This window comes from Ahaetulla prasina, chromosome 3, assembly GCF_028640845.1.
Source record: "Ahaetulla prasina isolate Xishuangbanna chromosome 3, ASM2864084v1, whole genome shotgun sequence".
Lineage (NCBI taxonomy): Eukaryota > Metazoa > Chordata > Lepidosauria > Squamata > Colubridae > Ahaetulla > Ahaetulla prasina.
The window spans coordinates 25,532,252-25,552,624 of record NC_080541.1 but is presented as its reverse complement, the minus strand read 5'-3'; the positions used below and the strand labels follow the sequence as shown (position 1 = coordinate 25,552,624).

At 35.0% G+C, this 20,373-nt stretch overlaps 1 protein-coding gene across 1 annotated transcript in view; it reads right to left on the bottom strand.

Moving 5' to 3' along the window:
• The window catches only part of CSMD3 (CUB and Sushi multiple domains 3), a 782,898-nt gene that overhangs the window by 168,047 nt on the left and 594,478 nt on the right, over positions 1 to 20,373 (bottom strand). The window contains exons 33-36 of the mRNA XM_058175006.1: positions 18,551 to 18,664; positions 12,517 to 12,612; positions 8,379 to 8,582; positions 2,746 to 2,870 (exon numbers count right to left, since the gene is read on the bottom strand). Of these exons, the coding sequence (XP_058030989.1) occupies positions 2,746 to 2,870; positions 8,379 to 8,582; positions 12,517 to 12,612; positions 18,551 to 18,664 (539 nt within the window). The remainder of the gene's footprint in view (positions 1 to 2,745; positions 2,871 to 8,378; positions 8,583 to 12,516; positions 12,613 to 18,550; positions 18,665 to 20,373) is intronic.

The following is a 20,373-nucleotide window of genomic DNA, read 5'->3' as shown; positions in this document are numbered from 1 at the left end:
GTCCCTTGAAGTGAGATACACAATGACCTTCTTGGCTTTCTGCAGGGGGCTAAAAACTGGGTGTGCTGATTGTTGTGGTGTCTGAATGGGAGTATTCAAAACTGGAGGTGGTTAGTGGATGAAAAAAAGACTCCATCTCTACCAGAGGTGGTATTCACTTACCTTCGCTACCGGTTCGCAAATGTGTGTGCTGCCTCCGCACATGCACAGGACCTTCTGCACATATGCAGAGCATCAAAAACTGGACATGATGACTCCGGGCAAGTGGGTGAAGTCTCCTGCAGCTGCCACTACCAGTTCACCCAAACCGGATAGAATCGGCTGAATACCACCACTGATCTCTACCCTGCTCTATATTGATTTCTTCCTTCGCTATTGTTGTTGATTTTAATATTACTATTCAATGTTTCAATGTTTTGTGTTTTCATTTTAATCTTATTGTAAACCAGCTAAAGTCTATTTCAAATATTGCCTCCAGTTCTGAATATCACACTTTTAGAAGTGTTCAGGGAAGTGGGAACAAGTTCTTTAAAAGACAGGAAGATTAATCAGAGTTAGAAATTAAATCATCTGCAAAGGAGGAACTGGACATGCTTAGCCATGAGAAGATGGAATAAGATGGAATATGGCAATGTTCTTCAAATATCTGAAAAGAAGAAAGTCAAGACTTGGTTTCTATCATTTCAGGAACAATGGGCTTAAGTTACAGACAGTCAGATTCTGAGAAAAATTTAGAAAAAATCTTCCTAACATCAGAAGAATTATGAAGATAATGATGGATTCCCATTCAATAGGAATCAAGGAGAATTTAGAGATTCATCATCTATCGAAGTTTCTTCATTCTGGTCGACAGAACTTCCCTTCTCTACATTCCAGTAGAGAGAAGTTCCCTGAGGATGGGCTCCAGCACAAGTCTGAAAGCTCAGAAGGCTAAATCTGACCTCGACTGACCTAGATTGGATCCTGCAAAGTTACTTCCATTTGTATTTCTTCATATGGCAGAAGGGTGGTCTAATGTACCCTCTTGAGTTTATAATTTTATGATTCATAAGTTTGGAAATGTAGAATAATTAAATATTCTATAAACCAATGATCAACCAAAGTACTAAACACAGTTATAGAGGAGAATGTTGCACATCATTGTTATTGCATATTTCCTTTACTTCCATCATCAATAGACACACAATGTAGGAGATGTCCCGGCTGAACCGAGGGAATAGTCAAATACATCATTTTGTAGAAAGCATAAGCTTGAAATAAATCTTTATCCTCATTCGAACTGCCTGAATCTTATGATTTCCCCAGTGCTTGACACATATGAAAGTTCAGTGTGGCCATTACTGTGTTCACATACCAATGCTCTTAAACTAAAAATGCCTGATATAATTTGAATTTTAATAGAATTAGTTGATAATTGGATAAATGGCTTAAAATATTGGAGATACCACATTGTTTTCACATTGTCGGTTAATTAACTTCTCAAAACCAAAATTAAATATAGTTCAATGGTCTTTGCATGACTCTGATAAAAAAAAATACTCCCTTCATCCCTGTTTTAGTTTTTATCATTAGTGAAGTTAAGGCAAGGTTATAAATCTCTAATGCTGTTTGAACTCTTGTATGAAAATATATATATATATATATATATATATATATATATATATATATATATATATATATATATATATATATATATATATATATATATATATATATATATATATATATGAGAGAGAGAGCAAACCAGCTAATTCTCACTATGAGAGAATTCTGAACACGTACATGTGTGTGTAACTGCTAATGCCTCAGATAATATAGTTTCTTAGCGAATCCATTGTATAATCAAATGAGAAAAAGTAACCAACTGCCTTAAAGCAATGTATACAAAGAATCCATGTGACACCATACCATATGCTTTTACTACTACTAGTTCTGCACTAATGACTTTCCCAACAAAGTGATTTAATGAGTGATTCATGTCACTTGTTAAAGAGCTGCACATCTTGATTAACTGCTATAAATTAAGATCATTATTTCTCTTCTCTATTTATTCAATATTAACACACCTCATACATTTTCTCATAACCATCTTCCAAAGATGTATCATATAGCATGTATTTATGTAGGTATGCATGTCTTGAAGATGTGCAGAGGTGGGCAAACTCTGAGTTAGGAACATATGTAGCATCTAAATCAGCTAGGTTTCTTTTTATGTAATCACAGTTGCCCTCTGCCACTGACACACAAATACACAGGTATGCATGTATGTCTATCTCATAGGCATTGCAAATGTCCCTGGGGCACAAAGACTATAAACTTGACATCTGGCTTAGTCCTTACCATAATATATATACAAGCAAGAGTTAAATTTTATGCCTGTGTCACAGATGAAGAACTTTGTCATGTCATATTTTCTGTAAGCTCTCTACAAATCACTTTCTTATCCATTAAGCATACGTATTACTAATAATAGAAGAGGAAGATAGATAGAGCTATTCTATCAAAAGGAATTAAATATCCTCTATTTTCCTGATAATGAAAAAAAAAATCAAAATAATTCAGACACAAAAGCACTAAAACGAGATTCAAAAATTGGAAGGAACTGCAAAAATATTCACAAGAAGAAAAAAGGACACAAAATAATATCTTTGTTTATGAGTCAAACAAAAGTAGACCTGCTTAATTTTTAAATCTCTTAATGGCAAATGCTGTTAACATACAGATTAAAAGCATCTGTATTTTTACCTGAATCCCAGCTCCCTCTGGCACTGTGATCTTCCACACACAATTCAGATTGTTGTCATATGGCTCAGGGTATCCCGGAGACAAAATTGTTCCTTTACGTTTAGTTAAAATTCCTCCACAGGGCACTGGAAGCAGATACATTAACTATGGAAATGGTTCATGTATCAAAACAGAGATGCAATGTAATAAAAGCTTACATGACTACAAGCATCAACAATCTGAGCAGTTTTACAATACAATTCTAGAACTCAAGACAGACCTGAGGAAAGAAATAGGAAGCAAATAAACTACTGAAGAACTAAAGCCTTGACAAAACAGATTCTCAGTTTCAAATACTGAAAAGGTATCAAATTACTTCAAACCCCCTTTTCAAATGGAGTAAGCTGGATGTACTGTTGTAATTATTTATAGATAAGTTACTTCATTATGCAATTGTTATAGCTGAACAATTAGGCAAAAAAATGATAACTGAAAATTTGACCTAATATGATGACGCTTGGATATACTTATATAAAGCCCAACTTTCTAGCATGAACTTAAAGTAGATCTGGAGGTATAGTTTGCCCTATTAAAAAAAATACATTATGGGATATTATGAAATAGAAATTATAAATTTATAAATATATATATATATAAATATATTTATAAATATAAAGTAGCTTATAAAGAACATTTTGTATAAATGTACAAACATTTTGGCCAATCTCACTGGTGCCAAATGCCATCTATAGAACATTTTGTACAAATGTTCTATAGATGGCATTGGGCGCCAGTGATATTGGCCAAAATGTTTTCAAATTTATCACCCAAATGTTGGAGATGTGGCCATAAACTAGGAACATACTACCACATGTGGTGGATGTGTCCTAAAATTTAAAAAAAAAATGGTATAAGATTAGAAAATGGTTGGAGGAAATTATATTACAAAAGATAGAATTCAAAATGAAGTCTTTCTATTAGGAACAATAGACCCAAAAATAGAGAAATCTTTGCAATATCTAATACTACACATATTAACGGCAGCAAGGATTACCATTGCACAAGGGTGGAAACAAAATAACATACCACCAGAGGAAATACTGATTAGAAAAAAAATACAATGTGCAGAAATGGATAAAATGACAGTGTCAGTTAAGGAAAGAGAAGATTCGGACTATTATAGTGTGTGGAACAAATTGTACAAATGGTTAGAAAAAAGGAATCAAAATGAGAATTGGGAAATTTAAGTTAATATCGCTGAAATAAAGAACTGCATGTTACGGATTATTGTTAACCTTATAGTATTGATTGGATAAATAAATACAAGGTAAATGTATGTATTTAGTAGAAGAATTAAATAAAAATAGAGAATATGCATGTCGATACAGAAGTCTGTAAAAATAGCATATAATATATTGTTATGTCTGTCATGTTTTTTACTCTGTTTTTGTCCTTGTTCTGTTTCCCCCTGTTTTTTAAAAGTAAAATGCTAAATAAAAACTATTTTTAAAAAATACACCTATTCTTTTAAAAAAAATAAAATTCAGAAGCAACTTTGAGAGCTTCTGGAGAAGAAAATCAAAAGAATGGGAGGTCTCTGTAGACAACCAACCGTTTCATATACAGTATCTCATGCATAATCCGCAGTGTCAGAGCTACACGGAATTTGTAGAGAACCACAGAAATGATTTTGGAAAGGGAAAGTGGCAGTTAGCAAAATGTCATTTAAGGCCAAGGACAAAAAGAGTCTACCTCCAGACTTAACTCTATTTGTTAGAAGAGAGAAGACTGGGAAATGCTGTCAGGCTTTTTAAGGATGTAGGTCAGGTAAGGAAATATATTGCACTGAAATATTGGGGCTATTGATAGAGATCAAAGAAATAATGAAATCTTGCCCATGTAAGTGTTTCCAAGATACATTCTGCAACTGTCACATTCATTTTTCAAGGTCCTCTCTGTGGTTCTCTACGACTCCATGTAGTCCTGAGACTTGAGATTATGTTTCTTGGCACCGAAGATATATAGAACATCTGAATGAGGATCCACTGGGCCATAAACCTCAGTCATAAAAGAGTGAGGTTATCAAGATCTAGTTCCGCTACCATGAATATTTATTTGGGTTATCTAGGCTGGAAAATTCTTGCTCTGGAGATAATATTGGGGAAGATCTTCCATTCATCCTGAATTCCCCCCAAACAATGAAATATGCAATAATACATAATACATAATACATAATACATAATAATTGAATTAAGAGTGAGATTTTAGTGAACCTTTAGAAACTTTAGGAACAATCACCCAGAAATTGAACTTGGGAACACTGTTGTATATATTGACCTCACCCCATTCCTAAGAGGACCATAAGAGCACAAATGTGCCTACCGTTCCTGTCCTATTGTTTTTCTTTTTCTTCTTCTTTTATATATATATGCTTATACCTCCTAATATTAACTCATATATATGTTTATATACTATATAATCTTTTTGTATGATACTTATATATATTGTTGTGACAAAATAAATAAATTAAATAAATAAATAAATAAATAAATAAATAAATAGTGTGTTCCATAGTCAATGCCATAAACGTGATGCTGAAGAACTACTGCGTGATACATAGGACTTGAATTACATTACTCTGAGGCCTTTAAATTTTATCAGTGATATTAATACAGCTAAATAACCCTTCAGACTTCTTCAAAACAATAATATCCATATATATTCCTTGCATACAACATAAATATGATTTGCATCCAGCACAGATATTTATCCCAGTGACAGTAATATTAGACCTAAATAGAAAGAATGCAGTTGGGTCTTGCATTGATATTTAATGCTAAACATGAATGATACTTTTGGTCAAGCCACTAGACATTCTAATATAATCACATTAGGCTGTCATCTAAATACACACATTCTGCTAGAGTTTTAATAGCTTGAAGAAATGATTGATGAGAAGTTTTATCAGCACTATTAGTAGCCAATATATCATTCTGGCAGAAGACCATTATTAAGTCCTGTGGCTCATTTCATTAGATACAAATATGAGAACTTGAAGAATATGTAGAAGAAGGAAACTTATCTGAGTAATGAATACAGGAGTTACATTTTGTAGTGCACATAACTGATAAAATCTGTCAAGGACTACATGAATAAACTAAAGGTCAGTGTCATTTAAACAGTTTAAATAATTATTGGCAAAAGCAAGAGCAGACACAATGACTGATAATTGATATCTGTAAGGAAACACTGAGGTATTTGCCAGCAAGGATGGCCATGTGTAGCATTTCAATTACTAAATTCATTGTCTAACTGCATACTTGTGTTAGAAGAGCAGTGTGCATGTATAAATAGTATTTTGGGCTTGTAAAACTGCCACAATAAAATAATTTTTAATATTTAATTCATTCTGTGAAGAAGCTTCTCTATAAGAACAGTTACTCTGACTGTGGTAAACATGTAATAAAACAAGTAAAGGACACACATTAGACCTCTGCTCCATCAGTTGCATTGATTACCAGTTTGCTTCTGGGTCCAATTCAAGGACTTTAACCTTTAAAGTCCTACATGGAATGGGGCCAAGTTATCTGAGGGACCACCTCCCTCTGATTATATCTATTTGTCCCATCAGGTCCAGCAGGAAAACTGTGGATCTCATCTGCTAAGGAATTCCAACTGACAGGGCTTAAGAAATGAGCCTAAACTTCTATGGCATCCACTCTTTGGAACATCATCCTTTCTGAGATCAAGTTAGCCTCAACCCTTGTGATCTCCCAGAAATCACTTAAAACATATATCTTTTTCAACAGATCTGGGAATCTTCTGGCAACAGACTCCACATGATAGTTACATCATGTGTAACATTTTCATGCATTCCCTTTAATGATCTGCAAACCTACACAGTAGCTTTAGACAAAATAGTGTCCCAGTGCTAACTGGGTTAGTGTGAGCTAAAGCCCCCCCCCAAATGATATATAACCATATCCCAGAAGGATAGACAAGAACCTCTATACCTAGATCTACCCTATACCTAGATCTAATCCTAGATCTACCAATTACTCATTAACAAGATGTTTGATCTAATCACCTTCCACTGCATCACTTAACTTGCAATGCTTATGGTAAACATGTGTAACACTCTTTGTGATTCCGATCCCACTGTTGATTTTGGATTATGAGCAACTGTCAACACAGAAGGATGAGTGTAGCTCCTAAAATATAGCCCAAATTCCTAGTTAGGAGTAATTCAATAATTTCACCTCTCATGCTGTTGCTGCTACAATGTCCTCATTTTTTGAGTCTGTCTTGGTTAGGAAAAAAAAGGCCCACTGCCTTTTTGTCCAATATACTAAGCACTGGGACTAGACTAATATTTCTGAACCTTAGCAATTTTAAGATGTAGGGACTTCCCAAACTCCCTGAATTCTACAGTAAGCATGCTGATTGGGGAATTCTGGGGCTTGAAGTCCACACATCTTCAAATCATCAAGATGAGAAACATAGACTAGACAATGATTTAAACACAGGAACAAGCAAATTCAGGAGGTATCATTTTTGAAGGAATATATTGATTAAATACATTATTATAAACTAAGTCTGGAAGCCTACCAAATTAGCCAATAGGATTGACTAATCCGTTAGCCAAAAGCATGTATTTTCAAAATCTAGTAAAAAAAAAATAGATTTTCACAGCGTTCTAATCACACTTCAGTAGTTGGTTCTTAAAACTTTTTACTGAAACAGATTCGACATGTTTATTGTTATTATATTTTTGCTGTATGCTATGCAAACAAACATTTCTGAAATGAGTGACCATATAAATAGAATAAATAAGGTAGAGATAAACACAGGTGTTGTTCCAACCTGCCCCCCTGCCCAGTGGTGAAATCCAATTTTTTTACTACCGGTTCTATGGGCGTGGCTTGATGGGTATGGTGTGGCTTGGTGGGCATGGCAGTGGAAAGATACTGCAAAATCTCCATTCCCACCCCATTCCAGGGGAAGGATACTGCAAAATCCCTATTCACTCCCCACTCCTGGGGGAAGGATATTGCAAAATCTCCATTCCCACCCCAATCTGGGGCCAGCCAGAGGTGACATTTGCCGGTTCTCTGAACTACTTAAAATTTCCACTACCAGTTCTCCGAACTACTCAAAATGTCTGCTACCAGTTCTCCAGAATCTGTCAGAACCAGCTGGATTTTACTCCTGCCCCTGCCCATTATGTTACTGCTGCATTTTTTTACTAATCTATTTTAATTAGTTGACCAGTTTTATTGGTTTATTTTAATCAGTTTAATCAGTTGACCTATGTGTTTTCTGCTTAGGGTCAAGTGCAATTGAAGAAGCATATAAATAAACAAAACAAAACAAACAAACAAACAAAATGCAGATACACATCTGTTCATGGATGAATCAGGCTCTTCACCAACCTGAAGAACATGCTATTTCTTTTCAAGTTTGAGGGGTGTGCCTTTCCACTTAGTTATGGCAAAAGCAGGCAAACATGGTATTACAATGCTATAGGGTTTATAACAGGTTCAAATGAAAAGGTCATTTTATATTGAAGTATAAAGGTAGTAGAATAAATCCTACGTTTCACACTAATAAAAAATAATAGACCCCCTGCAAATAATTGAATTTTGGCTACTCACCAACACATGTAGGAAGGGTATCATTCCACTGTGCCAATGCATTGGGCACCGTGTCACATCTAATTGCTATTGACCCATACAGTATGTAGCCTGGATTACACTCAAAAAGAACCAATGAACCAACTGCAAATTCATTTCCAATTCTTTTTCCAAATCGTGGTTCAGGCACCGAACTGCACTGGGTTGAACTTGTTCTTGGAACCGCTAGAAACACAGTGGAGATAATGCGTGGCAGAAAATGAGATAATTCTAAATATATTTACCACAGTTTCAAATAAGAGGCTCAAATGTCTAGAAAGGCAACAAAAATTTTCATTCCCATTATATAACAGAACAATTGCATCAAGCTTTTCGCAAAATAATATGAAGTGTATTGCTTCATTGAATTAATATACAAAGCAAAATTGTTATTTCTGTATGGATAGACATTTAAATTGATTAGCTACATTTTTATGAATGTCTGCTCTGGTTGTCATATTAATATTCAGATTTATAAAAGCTAAATTATAGCAGCAAATGTTGACATGCAATTATTTTTAAAGTGTCTGATCCATTTACAAAAAGAGAAACAAAGGAAAGCTGTACTCTTATGTACACTGGATTACCCCTACTTTTTTCTTCATGGATAAGATTGCCTTGTAAATTCAAAGAACATGTTTTAATATTTAATAATAAAGTTAGTTCTACTGCTCAATATAATATCACTGTCTATATTCAGATATAGAAATATGTATCTGAGCAAAAGGTTAGACTGAATATTAATAGATAAGATTATAACTGAAATAGCAAAAAAATCTTGTCATCACTATTCCCCTTTAGATTTCAACCCTTTTTAAATTATGAAAGCATTGCAAGAAAGGGGAAGGAAAAGGAAGGGAAAAGAAGGGAAGGGAAGGGAAGGGGAGGAAAGGGAAGGAAGGAAGGAAGGAAGGAAGGAAGGAAGGAAGGAAGGAAGGAAGGAAGGAAGGAAGACAGGGAAGGGAAGGAAAGGAAGGGGAGGGGAGGGGGGAGGGAGGGAGGAAGTAGAGAGAGAAGTAACTTTTTTTTGCAGCATTCCTACTAACTTGGCAGATTTTCTGGTTAAACAAAAAAAGACTTTAGGTTAAACTTTGAGGTTCAGGTTAAAGACAAAAAAACGTTGGAGTAGATCTATGGGCTACTGCTTAAATATCTGCTGCAACAGTCAATATAGTTTATTCTGTTTAGGCCTCAGTGCATTCCAGCAGTGACCTTTAGATTTTCTATCATTTATATATTGCTATACTTTCTTCAGAATGTTAATAATGAAAACATTCAAAATAATCAGACAGAGTAATATAACAGTAATAAGGTATTTTAAAACAACAATCCCTGAAAGGTCAATAAAAGGTGAGAAATTAGCAAATCAAATTAATTGAAACATTTAGAGCATGGATGTCAAATTTGCAGCATCACGTTGCCGTCATGTGATGTTTCATGATGTTTTTCCCCTCTGGAGAACTGCGGTGGGCATGGCCAGAGCATGACGTATCCGGGCCACAGGCCACCAGTTTATCACCCCTGTGTTAGAGGCATTTATGTCTCATACCTTGATAAACGAAGTGAAATCCTTTGGCTGTAACAGGTCCGACTGAAGTAAATCGAATAGTTATCTGGTTTCTTGAGCTCAATGGAAGGGATTCTCCTACTCAAGAAAAAACAACAACAACTGCACCTCAGAAACAATTTTCTGTCAAGAATCCTACAATATCATTTGCTGAATATTTCTTACCCTCCTGTATGTATCTTATATAAAATTAAGGGCTTTTTAAAAAAAAATAACAGTCTATAAATGCTAATGGCCCTTGCTTATTATTTCATTGTCTACTACACGGTTTCAAAGCAAACTGGCACAATTAAAGAGATGTGGCAGGGAAGTTTTTTTTTATAATGTTCAGATGAAATTCCATAACATATTTTCTTTGCATAAATAGTAGCATCAATTCATGTCAACTATCTTTCAATTTAAATCTTTGTATGTCATAATCCTGTCATTAATATGCATGTAAATCATCATCACTGAACTATATACGCTCTTTTCTGAACGTATAGCCTGTAGGCACAACTCCAGCATTATTTTAATTAACTGCAGCTTTGAGGATATTATTAGTGGAAGAAGAGACTGATGCTCGTTGAATTTATCTCAGGTTAGATGATGGAGGGAATACATTTATTTTCTTGCATGATGCAGTTCCAACAAGAATTGCATGTTATCTGTAATTAATTAAAAATAAGATGGAATTTGTCTCTGACTAATTATGTTAAAAATTATTACCTTAGATGGGACAGTGGATTTTAGATTACAGAGAAGTGGAAGTATTGCAATGTAACTATTTATTGTGCTGTAACTCTTTTTAAATTTTAAGAAATAGATGAATATTAATGACTACTGCTCTTTTATTTGTTAGAATAGTTACAAAAACTTATTTGAAGCCTGGAAAATAAAGAAAAACATTAGAAACTCACACTGGATGCCACCTTATTTTCCTAATTATTCCCAAATAATCATTTTCTCACTGTATAAAAATATAGATTTCCTTCCCAACGTCTACAAAATAATTACTGATAATCTAAGGCACGCATCACATTGTTTATTCTTCTTTCAACTGATTTCCCATAATCCCATAATAGCTTCAATTTAATCTTTTAATTTATGCATTCTTGATTGTTCTCCTATGTTCAAAATCAATTATGCTCAGCAGAACTATCTTGAGTAAAAGTCACTTTAATATATAACATGATATTGATATTGATATTGATATTGATATATATATATATATTTGTTTTCTGAGGTTTTCGCGGGTGTTTGTATGTAGGTCTTTGGTTATTCGGGTTTTCTCCCGCGTAAAATTGGAAGTGTCTTGGCGACGTTTCGACGAAGTCTCATTCGTCATCTTCAGGCTTCAGCTTCGTGCTTCTGGGAGCAATGTGTGATTGCAGCTGTTTCTTCCTTTTTAACTGCTAGTGGGGGTTTGAACTGATTGGGTGGGAGCTTGGCTGTGCTCTGATTGGATGTGGGTTTTTTTGTGCTCTGATTGGCTGGGGGGGTGTCCTGTTTGGGTGGGGGCTTGGTTGTGCTCAAATTAGTCTGAGTTGCAGGGGGATCTGAGCTGGTGAGCTGCACTGCTGCTGAAGCCAAGTGCCTCTGCAGCTCTGCCAAAGTCCTAGCAAAGTCCTCAGGGCAGGCAGAGATCAGAAAGTGACTTCAGCAAGATATGTTTAGACTTTGCCTGACTCAGAGACTGCCAGAAAGCAGATCCTTTATATAAGCCATGGGGTGTGGCTCCATGACTCAGCACTTATCCAGGCCTGCCCCTCCCTTCCTTCTCTTGCCTCCATCTATCAAGTCTTCTGACGCGAGGGTCACTCCAGTCGGCAGCTGTTGGCAATAGACCTCCCTCAGGCTCACATGCTGTGGAGGAGGGGTCGGGGTCTAGTTGCTCCGTTTGCCTGGGCATGGAGCCAGAGCTGGGGGCTGGAGATATTTCCTCCTCTTCAGCCTGTCTGGGCATGGAGCCAGGACTGGGGCCGGGAGGCATACTAGAACATTCCTCCGTGTTCGGAAGCAGATAAGCAGGCCCCGGCTGTGGTGAGATTGGGCGAGACACAACAATATATATGACAGTTCTATTATAAGATACCTGAATGTGATCCTGATAGTGAAGATAATAAAGATGATTGTTGAGTTGGCCCATCATATACTTCAACCACATCATGGAGAGACGTCTGGAAAAATACAAACTGGCCAAAAACCACTAAAAGGTTTAGAAGAAGAAAAAAGGAAAGAAAAGTTTCAATGAAATACTGTATATTTTTTTCAATTCCTGGCCACATATACACTAAAATTATACTGATGTACAAAACCATAATAGAACAGGTAAACATGCAGTCATTTTTTTTCCAGTTCAGTAGGATAAAGAGGGTGAAAATTAGCAAATCAAATTAATTGAAACATTTAGAGCATGGATGTCAAATTCGCAGCATCACGTTGCCATCATGTGATGTTTCATGATGTTTTCCCCCCCTGGAGAACTGCGGTGGGCATGGCCAGAGCATGACGTATCCGGGCCACAGGCCACCAGTTTATCACCCCTGTGTTAGAGGCATTTATATCTCATACCTTGATAAACGAAGTGAAATCCTTTGGCTGTAACAGGTCCGACTGAAGTAAATCGAATAGTGATCTGGTTTCTTGAGCTCAATGGAAGGGATTCTCCTACTCAAGAAAAAACAACAACTGCACCTCAGAAACAATTTTCTGTCAAGAATCCTACAATATCATTTGCTGAATATTTCAAAGATTCTTACCCACCTGTATGTATCTTATATAAAATTAAGGGCTTTTTTTTTAAAATAACAGTCTATAAATGCTAATGGCCCTTGCTTACTTATTTTTATTTTATTTATTTATTTTATTTTGTCACAACAATATATGTAGGAATCATACAAAAGATTATGTAGTATATAAACATATATGAGTAAATATAAGGAGGTATAAGCATATATATAGAAAGAAGAAAAGAAAAACAATAGGACAGGAACGGTAGGCACGTTTGTGCGCTTATGCACGCCCCTTATGGTCCTCTTAGGAATGGGAAATAAAATAGAAATAAAATTATTATTTCATTGTCTACTACACTGTTTCAAAGCAAACTGGCACAATTAAAGAGATGTAGGGGACTAGAAGCTACATGAAAATGCTGTTCATGAATAATATTTTGTTTGGGATTTTACATTTATTTCTTGATCTGTAATATCTATCAGTAGTAATGCGACAGACTATTTAGTAAGAATGGATATAATTTTATATTTTAAAGAAATGGATTCAAAAGAAACAATCTGTTGGGATTTGATTTAATGTTATTTTAATTTAAATTAGTGTTTTTCAGTCTCAGTAACTTTATGGTGTATGGATTTCATCTCCCAGAATTCCTCAGCCTGCACATTTGCTGAGAAATTATGAGAACAGAAGTTCATATGTTTCAAAATTGCTGAGGTTGAGAAACATTGGATAACATGACTACTATCTCTATAGAAGTTAATTTTAATTTTCAGAATCCTGCAAATTCAAAATTTGAAGAAGCAGAATCTATACCAACTATATATTAAATGAAACTACCTCTAACTATGACCGTTCTTTCAAAAAAGGGAAATAACCAATATTTCTTCTTTTAAAAATCTTCCTAAGATTAGTTATTAAAATTAAGAACCAGCAGAAAAATATCTACATCCATGTCATCAATGGAAAGTGTTTTTTTCTCTTATGGTGATTCCAAGGACAATGTTCTAAAATTTTATATTTCTTTAGTACATTGTTTAAATCTTTTAAATTGATTTCCTAGGAGTAAGTTTCACTAAATATAAACTTATGCTATTTAGTTACAATGATATATTGCAACTACCCGGGGTGAAATCTAAAAATTTGCCCTACTGGTTCTGTGGGCGTGGCTTAATTGGTGGGCATGGCTTGGTGGTCAGATGACTGGGTGGGCGTGGTCAATAACAATAAATAATAAAAATAATAAAAGTATAAAAAACAATAAGAGGTATCAAAAACCAACTTTCACACTTTACACACACACAACACAACACAACACAACTGACTCACACACAATGTAAAAACAGCTGCACTTCACACAGCCACAAAAAGGTCAAAAACCAACTTTCACACTTTACACACACACAACTCACACACACACACACACACAAAATGCCACATATAGCTTTCTGAGATTTGTGTAGTTAGAGTGAAACACTACAGAAACACACCAAATCTCAGAAAGCTGCACAAATATTTTTTTTTATTATTTTATTTTATTGTGGACTTCAAATCCCAGAGTTCCTCAGCCAGCAAAGCAGGAAGTCAAAGGAAGCTTTTTTTTTTCTTCAGTAGCTGAAGAAAGCATGGCGTTGCCTGCCCGAAAGAGCAGTAATTATAGGTAAGTGAGGAGGGGGAATTGGTTGGGCATGGGTGGGGGCTCTTGTAAGTGGGGGCTGTTAAAAAGTGAGTTTAAAAGCTTGTGAGGATCAGGAAACTCCTCTGGGATCCTCAGAGGAGGCTTTTAAAACCTCTTTTTTTTCTTGTTTTTTTTCCCCTTTGGCTGAAGAGGGTTTTTTAAAAAAAAACATTTAAAGGGTTTTGATGATCTCTGCTCAGCCCCACGATCATCAGAGGTTTTTTTTTTAATTTTAAAGGCATGTTCCGGCTGAAGAAAAACTTTTAAAAGTAAAAAAAAAAAAAACCTCTGCTGATGGTGCAGCTCAGCAGAGGTTGGGGCCCGAACCAGCAGCTACCATCGCTACCTAATCGGGCGAGCCAGTGCGAACCGGGAGCATTTCACCCCTGCAACTACCTATTTTGGGGTTTGACCCCAAAACAACTTCAGGAAAATGTTTAGAATATGCATAATTCCTTTTTAATATACTCTAGATAATCATCCCCTAATACTTCTGTAGTATATTGTGAAGTACATCAACAGTAAAATGTTCTTATATTATTTCAAGAGACAATTTGATATCAACTGTTCATAACAAAATATGGACCCTGTAATTTGTCTCAGTAGAACTCTTTATACAGTCTGACCAATCTATCCATAAAATTCATATTTATTTATGGTAGAAATTGTTTTGTGAGAAAAGACGGTTCTGTAAAGAATACTTCATGAAAAATAATTCAATTTTGCCTATATTAAATATTTCCAGATCTCACTGAAATGATGGAAGAATTAAATTCTTCAAGAATTTCAAAACTACTAAATATTGCTTGGGTCATATCAAATTTAACACATTAATGTGAGTATCTCAAGGAATACATCAAAACTATGCATGCTAAATTTATATAAAGAGTAACAATAAATAAATAATATGCTGCTCCAGGTGAAATATATGAAATACATTGAATTCATCAGTGATTATAATAGTGTTTTGAAATATGTTTGCATGAAACATTATCAAATAAATGCTAGTAACATTTTAGGATAATTTCTATATTGGTCTCTCTGTGAATGAAAGGACTTTTCTATTATTATTATTTTTTAAAAAATTCCAGTGGAATAGCTCTGGGAGAAGGAATGTAAAGATGATTTTGCTCCAGAGGAGCTCTTCAAGTAATAGTAATAGCAATAGCACTTAAACTTATATGCTGTTTTACAGTACTTTACAGCCCTCTCAAAGTGGTTTATAGAGTCAGCATATTGCACCCAACAATCTGGGTTTTACCCACCTCGGAAGGATGGAAGGCTGAGTCAACCTTGAGCCTGGTGAGATTCGAACTGCTAAATTACAGTCAGCTGGCAGTCAGCAGAATTAGCCTGCAGTACTGCACTCTAACCACTGCGCCACCACTGCTCAACAGAATATATTATAAGAGAATATATAGCAGTTAACTCCACCCTGCTTCTTTCATGTAATATGAATGGCACTTTGAGAACAGCTATTCACTTTACCAAATATCAGTTTGCTTAGAGTTTTCACCACTACTGAGGGCAGCTTGTGTCAGGACAAAGCAATCAGATCCACACAAAAAGGGTTCAAGCTGATACTTGATTATATTCTGCCTATAATACATGAGTTTCCCCAGACTGGTTTCCTTCACTTGTGAAGAAAGAGATAAGGTTCCATGGAGAATGTTATTTAGAATATATTAAACGATTGAGGGAAGGGTCAATCTTAGTTCTCTTGTGGCTGTATAATGGCTCAAGGCTAATGCCCCACTTGATCCCTCCTACTTGCCCAGCTGATAGTTTCCCAACATCTTGGCACTGGCACCAATAGAACTGCAGAAAAGACAATTGTTAGCAACCTGCCTTCCATTGAGGACCTGTATACTGCACAAATCAAAAAGAGGGCTGTGAAAATATTTACAGACCCCTCACATCCTGGACATAAACTGTTTCAACTCCTACCCTCAAAACGACGCTACAGAGCACTGCACAGCAGAATAACTAGACACAAGAACAGTTTTTCCCCGTACACCATCACTCTGCTAAACAAATAATTCTCTCAACACTGTCAAACTATTCACTAAATCTGCACTACTATTAATCTTGTCATCATTCCCGTCACCCATCTCCTTCCACTTATGACTGTATGACTGTAACTTTGTTGCTTGTATCCTTATGATTTATATTGATATTGATCGTTTCCTGATTGCTTATTTGTAGCCTATGATTACCATTAAGTGTTGTATCATTAAGTGTTAAATTTGTATCCTATGACTATCATTAAGTGTTGTAAGTGTTATACCTTAATGAAGGTATCTTTTCTTTTACATACAATGAGAGCATATCCACAAAATTCCTTGTCCAATCACACTTGGCCAATAAAAAATTCTATTCTATTCTAAAAGTGAAATTGGTCTGGATTGTGAAATTTAAAATAGAATGAATGTGTAGTGGCAGGGAAGGTTTTTTTTTATAATGTTCAGATGAAATTCCATAATGTATTTTCTTTGCATAAATAGTAGCATCAATTCATGTCAACTATCTTTCAATTTAAATCTTTGTATGTCATAATCCTGTCATTAATATGCATGTAAATCATCATCACTGAACTATATACGCTCTTTTCTGAACGTATAGCCTGTAGGCACAACTCCAGCATTCTTTTAATTAACTGCAGCTTTGAGGATATTATTAGTGGAAGAAGAGACTGATGCTCGTTGAATTTATCTCAGGTTAGATGATGGAGGGAATACATTTATTTTCTTGCATGATGCAATTCCAACAAGAATTGCATGTTATCTGTAATTAATTAAAAATAAGATGGAATTTGTCTCTGACTAATTATGTTAAAAATTATTACCTTAGATGGGACAGTGGATTTTAGATTACAGAGAAGTGGAAGTATTGCAATGTAACTATTTATTGTGCTGTAGCTCTTTTAAAATTTTAAGAAATAGATGAATATTAATGACTACTGCTCTTTTATTTGTTAGAATAGTTACAAAAACTTGTTTGAAGCCTAGAAAATAAAGAAAAACATTAGAAACTCACACTGGATGCCACCTTATTTTCCTAATTATTCCCAAATAATCATTTTCTCACTGTATAAAAATATAGATTTCCTTCCCAATGTCTACAAAATAATTACTGATAATCTAAGGCACGCTTCACATTGTTTATTCTTCTTTCAACTGATTTCCCATAATCCCATAATAGCTTCAATTTAATCTTTTAATTTATGCATTCTTGATTGTTCTCCTATGTTCAAAATCAATTATGCTCAGCAGAACTATCTTGAGTAAAAGTCACTTTAATATATAACATGATATTGATATTGATATTGATCGTTTCCTGATTGCTTATTTGTAGCCTATGATTACCATTAAGTGTTGTATCATTATGTTAAAAATTATTACCTTAGATGGGACAGTGGATTTTAGATTACAGAGAAGTGGAAGTATTGCAATGTAACTATTTATTGTGCTGTAGCTCTTTTAAAATTTTAAGAAATAGATGAATATTAATGACTACTGCTCTTTTATTTGTTAGAATAGTTACAAAAACTTGTTTGAAGCCTAGAAAATAAAGAAAAACATTAGAAACTCACACTGGATGCCACCTTATTTTCCTAATTATTCCCAAATAATCATTTTCTCACTGTATAAAAATATAGATTTCCTTCCCAATGTCTACAAAATAATTACTGATAATCTAAGGCACGCTTCACATTGTTTATTCTTCTTCTTTCAACTGATTTCCCATAATCCCATAATAGCTTCAATTTAATCTTTTAATTTATGCATTCTTGATTGTTCTCCTATGTTCAAAATCAATTATGCTCAGCAGAACTATCTTGAGTAAAAGTCACTTTAATATATAACATATGATACACACACACACACACACACACACATATATATATATGCAGGTTTTGGTATGTTCGGGTCTCTTCCCATGTAAAATTGGAAGTATTTAGGCAATGTTTCGATGAGATCTCACTCATCATCTTCAGGCTTTGGCACATAAGAACAAAGCCAAAGCCGGAAGATGATGAGTGAGATTTCATCGAAACGTTGCCTAAATACTTCCAATCTTACACGGGAAAAGACCCGAACATACCAAAACCTGCATACATATACCCGTGAAAACCTACAAAAACAAACAAATATATATATATATATATATATGAATGACAGTTCTATTATACGATACCTGAATGTGATCCTGATAGTGAAGATAATAAAGATGATTGCTGAGTTGGCCCATCATATACTTCAACCACATCATGGAGAGACGTCTGGAAAAATACAAACTGGCCAAAAACCACTAAAAGGTTTAGAAGAAGAAAAAAGGAAAGGAAAGTTTCAATGAAATACTGTATATTTTTTTCAATTCCTGGCCACATATACACTAAAATTATACTGATGTACAAAACCATAATAGAACAGGTAAACATGCAGTCATTTTTTTTCCAGTTCAGTAGGATAAAAGAGGGTGAAAAGTAGTAAAATAAAGAATAAATTGTTACAGATATATGTTGGAAGGAAAGATAATTAGGAAGCAACCTTTAGAAGCAACATGGCTGTCATATGAAATTGTACAGAGGAAGATTCTGAACACTTCTTGTTCTAATTATGATTAACCAGATATGAACAAAGAAAAAGAAAAAAATAAATTTACCTAGAAAGAAAACTTAAACCTTTTCATTTGAATATCATAATATATAATTTTGATTACAGTGTTGGAAGGTTAATTAATTTCAGTGTGGTGATGATGATGATGATGATGATGATGATGATGATTGATGGTGATGATGATGATTGACTGCTTAATATTCCCACCTGAACCTGATTAGGTTAGAATGCATTAAAGATAAAGGTAAAGGTTCCCCTCGCACATACGTGCCAGTTGTTGCTGACTCTAGGGGGCATCTCCATTTCAAAGCCGAAGAGCCAGCGCTGTCCGAAGACATCTCCGTGGTCATGTGGCCGGCATGACTCAACGCCAAAGGTGCACGGAATGCTGTTACCTTCCCATCAAGGTGGTCCCTATTTTTTTCTACTTGCATTTTTACGTGCTTTTTAAACTGCTAGGTTGGCAGAAGCTGGGACAAGTAACAGGAGCTCACCCCATTACACGGCAGCACTAGGGATTCGAACTGCTGAACTGCCGACCTTTTGATCGACAAGCTCAATGTCCTAGCCCCTGATCCATCGCATCCCCTTCTAGAATGCATTAGGTTAGGTTAAATAGATAAAAATAAAACTAGAAGAAAAATATGTGAAACGTGGAACAAGGTACAAGAGATTTTATATCAAAATATATTTTACTCTTTATACTGTTTCCATCTTCTCTTAAAATATCAACACAATCTACAATAGTCTGAGAATCAGTGTCTCCCCTAGATAATTGACGGCCAAGCTGAAGCTAAATTAATCAAGTAAAAATAGAAAACGGAGAATAAAAACCTTTCTCAAAGTTCTTCAAACCCCAAAATAAGTTACCCAGACCTAATCCACACATCAAAGGATAAGGTCTGCAAACACAGAATTAATTATGTCTCCCAGAGGAGCTGCATAGTCACAAGAATAAACATATCTACACACATGCCCTTCAAATGTCACCCTAGAATTAGCACATGACACCCCGGACAAGGTTCCCCTTTAAAAAATTGCTGCTGTACCCCATTTCTCTGCAGCCTGCCCCTCAATACAAACTATTTTGCTTTTAAGAATAAATATTTCTTCTTTCCTCACAGCCATCTGGATCTCATTTTTATTTAATCTTTCACAGACCCAGCTCGAGTTGGAATCCCAAATTATTCTTCTGACAAAGGTTAATTCAGAATTACAATAGGTTGGGATATAATGTCCCTACAATAAAAGAAATGCAATGGCAAAGGCTCTACGAAGGTGAAAAGTTTTAATTGTGGGAAACTAGGCTATAAGGAGAACAAAACTTCCTGAAGTTACTAAAGTTATCTAGTTTTCTAAAAGTAACTTGGAAGAAAAGTCAATTAATGAAAGAAATATCTA